The sequence below is a fragment of the Schistocerca serialis genome, chromosome 2 (assembly GCF_023864345.2).
Source record: "Schistocerca serialis cubense isolate TAMUIC-IGC-003099 chromosome 2, iqSchSeri2.2, whole genome shotgun sequence".
NCBI lineage: Eukaryota > Metazoa > Arthropoda > Insecta > Orthoptera > Acrididae > Schistocerca > Schistocerca serialis.
This window is the reverse complement of record NC_064639.1, coordinates 245,233,162-245,244,663: the sequence shown is the minus strand read 5'-3', so window position 1 is coordinate 245,244,663 and position 11,502 is coordinate 245,233,162. Positions and strand designations below refer to the sequence as shown.

General features: G+C 37.5%; 1 protein-coding gene across 1 annotated transcript in view; it reads right to left on the bottom strand.

Moving 5' to 3' along the window:
- Nucleotides 1-3,419: 3,419 nt before the first annotated feature.
- LOC126455877 (protein Wnt-4-like) overlaps nucleotides 3,420-11,502 on the bottom strand; it is a 154,790-nt gene continuing 146,707 nt past the window's right edge. The window contains exon 4 of the mRNA XM_050091637.1: nucleotides 3,420-3,738. Within this exon, the coding sequence (XP_049947594.1) occupies nucleotides 3,506-3,738 (233 nt within the window). The 3' untranslated portion in view covers nucleotides 3,420-3,505. The remainder of the gene's footprint in view (nucleotides 3,739-11,502) is intronic.

The window sequence follows — 11,502 nt, the reverse complement described above, 5'->3', positions numbered from 1 at the left end:
GTTTCCCTTCCTGCTCTTGAAAAATGTTAAAAAATCCAAAAAACTTAATGTTTCAGAGTAAATAGCAATTACAGCTCAAATCCTTGTCAATTCACTAGTTGAAAACAGTGAGAGTAGGAGTGTTAGAAATGGTGAAGTTCAGCTGGGATTGTATACACTTTTTGCATATTAATGTCCTATTTTTATGAAAAGGGTAGATTTCTACTCACCACATAGAGGAGGCACTGAGTGACAGATGGGCACAATTAAAAAAAAAAGCTAAACATTTAAGTTTTCAGACAAAAAAGCACTTTTTCTAAATCAACCCCCCCCCCCCCCCCTCACACACACACACACACACACACTATTTTCCACCCTGGGATTTCCATACAGAATTTTTTTAATGGTTTTCAGATAAATTAATACATTATCTTGCCACAAAGGTGTTTTGGAGTGCAAAATACTGAAAATAACAGCATACAATATGGATGTCACATTGTTTTGACTAAGTGTTGTGTGTTTGGGCCTCTAATGTTTGTATCAGAAAGAACTGAGTTTGCCGATATATAGACAGTTAATAGTGGTTTGTGTAAAAAGAAAATGCTTTGTTTGAATGTTGGGTAACAACAGCTAAGTAGTATAGAAAGATGATCAATGCTTGTTTTCAAAGCAGTTGTTTTTTTGCGTACATTCATGTGTGAAGTACACTAGCAGCAATTGCCTTGATTATCAGTTTGAGTAGTATATTATACAACAACAGGGGTAACTTCTGCCTGCTCTAATGTATAACTTGTCTTGTTCCATATCTCTGAAGGATCTCTTTCTAAATGGTATTGCTGGAACATCATGAGCAATGACTGGAGTGTTTAACGGCTCATGAGAAATCAGAAAAATAAGTGCTGGAACTTTATTCTATGTCTCACACTGCGTCATGTGAAAATGAAGGCAAGTTGCATTTTTTAAATTTCTGTCTGTTAATGTATTCACATATTATAAAAACAAATTCTGAACTAGGATAAAAAATAATGGGGAGGGATAATTTTGGATTGAATTGAAAGGGAATGGAATATTTGCTGAGGGACATACAGTAATTAATTGTGTTAAGAGAAAATAATAACAAAATTGGTAAGTTACAAGACAGGCTGAAAAATGTATGGATTAGTCAAGTATTGGAAATAAAATATGAATTGTGTAGTCAGTTATAAGACGTGAATAATAACATATGAAAAGTTTGTGACATTTATAATGAAAAATGGGAATAATTTCCTTTAACAAATTTTTCTAGTCTTTTAGTCTTAGCACTACTGAACATCCAAATATTTCATGCTATGAGGAATCCTACCTCAGTGAGACAAGAGGTAAAGCTTTAATTAATTCCCATGTAAGTCCAATTACTTTCACATAGAATTCCCCCCACCCCTCACAGCAACAAGGTTCATGGGATCGCTCTCCTTCTCGAAGAAGAAACTATTAGTTCTGACATCTAGGCTGGTGTACTGATAATTGTATAGTTTTCTTATGAGAGAACATATTTAACATGTCAGTTACATTCTTTGGCATATAAGAACACAATTTACAGGTTATTTGCTTGGTAGCATTCTACCGTGTAATGAGACATTAGAAAGTGGCACTGGAACAAGAATCCTAAGTCATATAAAATGAACATTCACTAAAGAAATGCACAAGTACATTTTTGTATAACAGTTACAATGTTTTACCTAGAATACAAAATCAGATAAACGAAAAGGTACATGTAGTACTAAAAATAAGTTAAATGGAGGATAACAGACAACAACCCACCTGTGAGACAAACTACAAGTAAACAACATTACATGACAAAGAAACCAAAACATGATGAGCTTTTGAAATAATGCTTTTTTTGTGCTTACCTGCATGAATGCTCCATGACCTTGTGCTTTAAGTCTGAGGTTGCATAACATTCCAATTAAGCATTTACAGAAATAAAAGTCACTGCAAAAGTGATAACATTTATTACTTTCATTTCAGAAATTCATCATAAACAAATAATGTAAAATATAAAATCAGGAACTACAGTCTTGATTTCATCAGTCTTTGTCATCTTCCTTTACAGTCTTTGTGGAAATTTATGTCAGAAAATTCATCAATGGAAAATCCAGGATGGAACGTAACAATATTATGAAAAGGAAAGTTGCTATTCACCAAATAGCAGAGATGCTGAGTTGCAGATAGGCACAACAAAAAGACTGTCACAAATAAGCTTTTGGCCAGCAAGGCTTTCATCAAAAATACATGAGTGTGTGTGTGTGTGTGTGTGTGTGTGTGTGTGTGTGTGTGAGAGAGAGAGAGAGAGAGAGAGAGAGAGAGAGAGAGAGATCTATTTTTGATCAAGGCCTTGAAGGCTTTGCTGGTCAAAAGCTTATTTGTGACAGTCTTTTTGTTGTGCCCATCTGCAACTCAGCATCTCCGCTATATGGTGAGTAGCAACTTTCCTTTTCATAATATTGTTATAAGCCTTATTAATGTAGTAAATGGCATACTTTTGTCTAGGCAAACCAAGGAAATAAAGTATAAATGTCCTCTTTCTTTAAATTGGAGTGAGTCAGCCGAAAAATCTGGACATGTAGAGTAGAAGCTGTGACAGTGTGTCATAGCATTGCCAAGAAGTATAAAAAGTTGCATGTTTTTGTTTCTCAATAAAGACAATGTGTACACTTTTGTTTGCAGATTTCTTATGAGTAGGTACTATTATAGTTCAGCGATGACAAACACTACATGAAAAACTGTGACCGTCTTTGGATTACACTTGGAAGACAGCTCTATTCATTTCTTCATATCTATAGTTATCACAGCTGCAGTACACCTTTCATAAATTAATAATTACTGAAGATCACCTTCTTGGTGACACAGATTTCTCTCTCTTTTCTTTATTTTGTTTTTGGTCAGATAAACTGCTGCAAGTGAGCAGAGTCACAGAAAGTAACACAGATGTGATTGATAGGATAATGCCTGGTCCAGCCATTCTCTGGCACTGAGAATTACTCGGCTATGCAAAAATTGTACAGCCAGATCAGTATGCAATTTGCTAGATATGCAGCTGACATTTGCATCACACATTATGTGACTGGTTAGCTGCTGATGTGGTATCTCATATTGTTAAAACTTGTTATTAATGAGCTAATTTTATGTCTCTTTTGCTGAGCAATATATGTCTGCACATGAAATAGGAATTTTATTTTAATCAGTACCACATAGCATCACTATCTGTTTGTTACAACTTGGAAGAAACAGACAAATGTTTAAATGTGTAGCCATCAGAAGATATCTGAAGCCTCAGCACTGTTCATTCTTTACAAGGTATGAAAGAAGGTATGCTGATATGGATCATTAATTGATCATCCTCTTTGTATTTAGAGGCACTGATTTCACATACAATGGCTTTACAATGAGGTTCAGTCAGTGGAACAGAAATTTTGACACAGGTGCTTCTGGCACACACACACACACATGCAAAACACTTTTGGAGATGCACCATTGTGACAGATGATTACTCGCAGAAGTAGTAGGTGCGGCTGTGGCGGCACCAGTCGCACAACAGCCGCTCATGCAGCCAATGGCATCGACACTTGTGTGCTAGGGGCCTGCGTACGGTGTGGAAGCCATGGCCACAGCACAGCATGGCACAGTTGTCGGCATCCGAGCAGCGGCGCCCACGCGTCCAGCTGCACAATGGCGGTGTCTCATCCAGGTACAACAGCTGCAGCTGCCTGCCAGACCAGCCTGTCAGCACAGTTTGTAACACACTAACATTGTTGTATACTACAGGAGAATATGACATACACAAATAATATAGAACATGATACATTGGTGTGTTTTTTATTCATAATTTATTTTTTAATTCCTACATGCCTTTTAGTTTTGCATTGATACTTTTCAATTTTTGATTACTTCTGTGTAAATATTCTTTCATTTATACTCATTATTCAGTAAGTGGAGAAGTAAATAAAGATGATCAATAGTAAGCATACAAAAATAAGTGTATTTTTAACATCACTTAATAATTTTTAACATCATTTAATTATTTTCTTAAAAGGACATTGTTGAGAATATTTATTACCACCAATATAAATACAATGTACTTATATCTTTACTCTGTTAACACATTTATGGCATAGAACTGGCTGACTGCAGTATGCACATGTATACTCATTGTTGAGAAACTTCTGCACATTGCTGACATGTATAAATATACTACATTCCAACAGACCTACCTCCATACATTTTTATTGCAATAAAATTACATTTGACAAGTCTCGAAGATTTACAGACTTAACCTTGCTCCAAGATTTGGTAAAAGTATCTGCTACAATGTTTTCTGGATCTATTTTAGATATGGGTATAACTCCGCTCATATAACAGTCATTTACAAAATGGTTGTGTACCTTAATATACTTTGAATTTTTAGTAAAGTTACCATATCTGGCAATACTAACTTCATGTACTGCCTTCATATACTTCTAACAGGTTCATCACACTTTGCATCAAAAAGATTCAAAATATCCAGAATTAACCTAATCTCAGTGACAGCTTCTGACAATGCTACATACTCAGTAAAACGTAACAGTTTCTTAGATTTGCAAAATATTACATTTCTAAATGATCTAGTTACATAAGCTGATCTAGATTTACAATCTACTCAATCACCTGCCTAATCCACGTCTACAAAACAATTTAAGAGATCACTATTTTCTGTCTTTCTATATTTTAACTTCAAACTTTTGTTTGATATAAATATTTCAGTACTTACAAAGCAAACTTAAAGTGAGTATCATTGTAACAATTAATACTTAAATCTATATTCAGTGTTAACAAACTTTTCTTCAGAAATGTGTTTTTTGCCATCCTCTCTTCTTTGACCACCATAAATTATTTTACTGCCCAAATAGCAAAACTCATCTACTACTTTAAGTGTCTTATTTCCTTATCTAATTCCCTAAATGTCACATCATATAATTCAACTACATCCCATTATCCTTGTTTTGCTTTTGTTGACTTTCATCTCATGTCCATCTTTCAAGCACTGTCCATTACGTTCAACTGCTCTTCCAAGTCCTTTGCTGTCTCTTGACAGAATTGCAATGTCATTGGCAAACCCCAACATTTTTATTTCTTCTCCCTAAACTTCAATTCCTACTCCAAATATTTCTTTGTTTTCCTTTACTGGTTGCTCAGTGTACAGATTGAATAAAATCGGGGACAGACTATAACCCTGTCTCATTCCCATCTCAATCATTGCTTCCTCTTTATGTCTCTTGATTCTTATAACTGCAATCTGGTTTCTACAAGTCCATGCAGCCTCGCACATTTGCTACTTTTTTTGCATTCATGCTTCAGAAGCCTAGTCCGAAAGCTGATGCCTTTACGCAAATGGAGGTGGCAAATGTTGGCGCTGACGTCTGCACATGTCAGTGCACTTGCAAGGCAGCAAGTGTTCCAACACCTGTAGCTGTCCCCCCCCCCCCCCCCCCCCCCCCCCCCCCACAACAGCAGACGTAGGTACAGAGACCAACTTGGGGGAGCCCCAGGCACCTCCAACATCTGAGGCTGTTCAAAAGCCCAGCACGGCCATTACCACTCCTACTCCAGCCCCAGAAAAGACCGCAAAAAGCTACGGTAAAGCAACAAGAGCAGGTAAAATCAAGTGGTAAACAATCTGAACATGTCAATGTGACTTTACATGATGTTTCATCTGACTCTTCCTCAGAGCTGATGGAACACCCCACGACAGAAACTCCACCCACTGCATTTTCCCTGCCCCAGCGGAGAGACAGGATGAAGGTGCTATGCCAGTGATAGATGAATCCCATGTTGTTGTTGCGGTCTTCAGTCCAGAGACTGGTTTGATGCAGCTCTCCATGCTACTCTATCCTGTGCAAGCTTCTTCATCTCCCAGTACCTACTGCAACCTACATCCTTCTGAATCTATTTAGTGTATTCATCTTTTGGTCTCCCTCTGCAATTTTTACCCTCCACACTGCCCTCCAATACTAAATTGGTGATTCCTTGATGCCTCAGAATATGCCCTACCAACTGATCCCTTCTTCTAGTCAAGTTGTGCCACAAATTTCTCGTCTCTCCAATTCTATTCGATAGCTCCTCATTAGTTATGTGATCTACCCATCTAATCTTCAGCATTCTTCTGTAGCACCACATTTTGAAAGCTTTTATTCTCTTCTTGTCTAAACTATTTATCGTCCATGTTTCACTTCCATACATGGCAGCTACACTCCATACAAATACTTTCAGAAACGACTTCCTGACACTTAAATCTATACTCGATGTTAACAAATTTCTCTTCTTCAGAAACGCTTTCCTTGCCATTGCCAGTCTACATTTTATATCCTCCCTACTTTGACCATCGTCAATTATTTTGCTCCCCAAATATCAAAACTCATTTACTACTTTAAGCATCTCATTTCCTAATCTAATTCCCTCAGCATCACCTGATTTAATCCGACTATATTCCATTATTCTCGTTTTGCTTTTGTTGATGTTCATCTTATATCCTCCTTTCAACACCATGTCCATTCCGTTCAGCTGCTCTTCCAGGTCCTTTGCTGTCTCTGACAGAATTACAATGTCATCGGCGAACCTCAAAGTTTTTGTTTCTTCTCCATGGATTTTAATTCCTACTCCAAATTTTTCTTTTGTTTCCTTTACTGTTTGCTCAATATACAGACTGAATAACATCGGGGAGAGGCTACAACCCTGTCTCACTCCCTTCCCAACTACTGCTTCCCTTTCATGTCCCTCGACCCTTATAACTGCCATCTGGTTTCTGTACAAATTGTAAATAGCCTTTCATGCCCTTTATTTTACCCCTGCCACCTTCAGAATTTGAAAGAGAGTATTCCAGTCAACATTGTCAAAAGCTTTCTCTAAGTCTACAAATGCTAGAAACGTAGGTTTGCCTTTCCTTAATCTTTCTTCTAAGCTAAGTCATAGGGTCAGTATTGCCTCACGTGTTCCAACATTTCTACGGAATCCAAACTGATCCTCCCCGAGGTCGGCTTCTACCAGTTTTTCCATTCGTCTGTAAAGAATTCGTGTTAGTATTTTGCAGCAGTGGCTTATTAAACTGATAGTTTGGTAATTTTCACATCTGTCAACACCTGCTTTCTTTGGGATTGGAATTATTATATTCTTCTTGAAGTCTGAGGATATTTCGCCTGTCTCGTACATCTTGCTCACCAGATGGTAGAGTTTTGTCAGGACTGGCTCTCCCAAGGCCATCAGCAGTTCTAATGGAATGTTGGCTACTCCCGGGGCCTTGTTTCAACTCAGGTCTTTCAGTGCTCTGTCAAACTCTTCACGCAGTATCATATCTCCCATTTCATCTTTATCTACATTCTCTACCATTTCTATAATATTGTCCTCAAGAACATCGCCCTTGTATAGACCCTCTATATACTTCTTCCACCTTTCTGCTTTCCCTTCTTTGCTTAGAACAGTGAATCCCATACTTCAGTGAAATTTGCAGGGGTTCAGGATGCATGTGGAGGAACTTTGTCTACTATCTCAGGGTAGACCACTGTGTCTGTGTCTCCAGGAGAGTAATTTCCATATGTCATATACCATTGAGCTTTGGGGCTATGTACTCCACAAAAAGGAAGACCTGAGAGGGAAGAGAGCTAGAGGAGGAGTAGGTATTTTCATCAGTACCGACTACCGCTCCTCACCTCTCTCCCTTACAATGACTTTACAAGCAGTTGCCATATCAGTGCCATTGTGTCATCCATTGACAATATGTTGCCTTTACCTTATGCCATATGATGTGCTTGATGAAGAGGCTCTAAATGATCTTCTTACATACCTCCCCCACCCCTTGATCCACTGTGGTGATTTTAATGCACACTATGTGCTTTGGGGGTCTGCAACTACCTGTCCAGGGGATAGGGCAGTTGAGAGGCTTCTCACATCGTCATGTGCATATCTGCTAAATATGGGACAGAGCAGGCACTTCTGCACTGTAACTGGGTCATTCTCTCCCATTCATCTCTTGCTTTTCTCTTCAGCCCTTGCTCACATGGCTCAACGGGAAGTTGTTGCTGACTTGCATGGCAGTGATCACTTACCAGTCTAGATCCACTTGCCAGATAGGGTGGAACCCAAAAGGAAACTGCCACGAAGGGTGCTCCGTAGGGCAGGTTGGATGCTAGCCCAGTTTGAACATTGTGCTAATGTTGAGATATGGGTGGATCATATTACCAATATCCTTGCATTTTGTTGTTTTCCTAACATAAGCTGGAATTACAAATTAAATATGCCTTCGTTTAGTAGTAGCCACATAGTTCAAAATAATTTCTAGGGCTACGAATCTGTTTATGTTTACATTTATAACAAAGGACTGCATAATTTCTCTTTAACTACAAACAATGTTGCAAGTATTTTCATTGCTGATCTATTTTACAGTAAACTTTGATGAAATAGTGCATACAACATGAACAGAATATGAGGCAAATATAAATTCTAGTGAACATTGATAGTCATTAAAGAATTTAGCTAATTACTGGCTTCAGTGTTAACAAAAAATATTCCTGCCAATTACAGAGTCTGGATTTTGAGTATACTTGAATCTCATGCAGTTATGAGCTTTCTATTTGGCTTCTAACCAGAACTTCCTTATTAACTGCTGTGTAATTCACATAGTAATTAGTATCAAACTGCAATATTTGAAAGTTTGACGATAGTTTATATGTGTATCTGAGGCTCAAATTACAGTTTTGAGGATGTTCTGTAACAAGGGCTGGTCAATATTTCTTCCTCCAGCAGCTTCAGTACAGCCATCTAAACTATAACAGTTTGTTGTACAATCTTCGTCATTTTTAAAAAAATATTTTATCTGTGTTGGTTGGAAAGTAATGGATCACCTACCTTGCCCATATTAACAGTTGTAGCAGTAACAACACCATTCAGTGACATGTGGCCTCCCTTCTGCCAGCTCCCATCAAAAGCTATGGACAAGTACCTGTCATTACTTTCAACAACAGGTTCCTTAACAGTGCCTTTCATATGTTCTTGTGCTAAATCTTTAGCAGAAGGCCCTATCTTTAGCAGAAGAGCCTATTTCAAGGGCATATTTATCAAATTTTGAGCATGGACTTAGGGGGCTCATCACGGCACACAACTTTACTCCTGTGCCCTGCCCTTACATATGCACCATAACCCATAAATCAATGTAATATTTACACAATAATTATGTCATATAGTTTACCTGTACCTGCAGTACCATCCAGCTGTGAGGAATTGGGGGAAAACTAACCTCCATTTACAATATTTATGTATCAACTCTAACTCACAAGCAAGTCCTACATATTTGTTTGTTTCCAATGAAACACTGTGTTTACCATACTGTTTGCAGCATACATAGTTCTCCAAACTATCTGATAACAGAAATACATTAATGATCTCATATTTTTTAGTACCAATGCTCAGTTTTTTGTATTGTTCTTCAGATGCTCAAGTCACCTTTCTGGAGCACTTTCAGGTGTAGCAATAGTGTCATAACTCAACACTTCACTCTGTAGAGGTTATATATTACTATGACATCAAATGATGGAGCAGATAATGAGTTAGAACAATTCTGAGTACCCTTTAGCTACTTGCACCACTCTTTTGAAATCCCTTGAAACTAGGTCCTGGCATGCTGAAGGGATAAAATAATGCAGACTCCATAATCAAACTTTATGAGAGACTGTCCAGATTCTAGCCTTGAAGTTTATATTGGGAACGCCTGTCACAATGGTCATGGGAAGTTAAGAAGACAGAACAGGTGATATGTATAATGAATGACATTATGATGTTTTCATTTTAATCACAGGAGATAGATTAAGTATTTAATGTAATGCTGACCTAAACTTACTAGATGCTAGAGTGCAATCAAACTGAATTTTTAGAGAACAAAATTTTGCAGGGGTAAGTACACACAAACACATAATAAGTAATTTAACACTTGGGCTACACTACAGGCCAGTCTGTCACCATAACTTATATTTAATTCTCTCATATGTTGGCTTCACCAACTCACAACCAGATTGATATCTTCTATCCTATGTTAGGCTTTGGACTACACTATATATCGATCTGTCACCACAACTTAGATTTAATATTTGCATTCGTTGGCTTTGCCTAACATAACCAAATTGTCACCTTCCAATCAACCTAGACTTTGTGGTACACTGCAGATCATTCTGTCACAACAACTTAAATTTTTAAATTCATATTGATATTTAAGTAGAGAATTATGGAGAACTAAAATAGCAAAACAATGATGCCTTTCATTTGCACATAACATTATTAATTTTTGAGTTATGAGTGTTTTTTTCTCCGTTACGTGTGAGATGAAAGCTGATACCATTAACACAAGCCAAATGCTTTGATAGTGTTAACATAAGTTGAATGTATTCAGATCATCATGATATCAGGGGAGAGAATTTCAACTAACACCACCCAGACATACCACCCACTATGCCCAGTATGTTAGTGAAACTTCTCACAAAATTATAAGAAACTGAAACTGGCTCTGTCACAGACGAAACCAAAAGCTGGCTGATTGAAAATGGCTATAGATGAAGCAACATTGGTCACTTTTCTGGCATCATTCAATATGATTGCAGAGAGCAGTACTGAATGCATAAAATTGGGTCAACTGTATATCAATAATGACAGTTTTTCCACACACAAATGGCATACTTACAAAAACCAAATGTCACGACATCCCACTGATGACAATTCAGTTTGCAGAATGGGTTACACAGACACTGGATGAAAATGATTGTTTCTCCTGTGACCTACTCTTTTTGGATGAAACTAATTTCTGTATGAAGGGGTGGGGTAAATAAACAGAATCACAGACACTCTTCACATGTCAATCTTCAGTGGATGGATACATCAAAGATAGTTGGCACAATGACCTGAAATATGGAGTTCTTATATTAGTGGACCGTTCTTCATTCAGGGTACACTAACAGCAGACCATTATCTATAGCTGCTAGATGAAGATGGGCTGCGAACTTTTTTTCAGCACAATGGGGCCCAACATGATAATGAGCCAGCTGTCTGGATAATCTAAATATCTTGTTTCTCTGAAGATAGCTAGGTCATAGTGGTCTGGTGGAGTTGTCACCACATTCCTTCAGTTTAAGACCACTAGATTTCTGTCTGTGGAGCTTGTCAAGGAAATTATTTGTGCAGTGAAGATCAGAGTCCTGGCACATTCCAGGGAGTGGATTGTTGATGCTTGTGTCTGCATCCCGGTAAATAAGTTGGTTAAAGGCCATGAGGACTGGATGAAGCAAATAAAAATAACCTTACAATAAATGATTAATGGAAAATCTCATATAAAGATGTGAAACAAATATTAACAAAGAGATAGAGGGGCTGGCCAGTACTTACCTCAGCTCAGTACAGCCGATAGATACACAAAAAAAAAAAAAAAAAAAAAAAAAAAAAAAAAAAAAAAAAAAAAAAAAAAAAATAGAACCA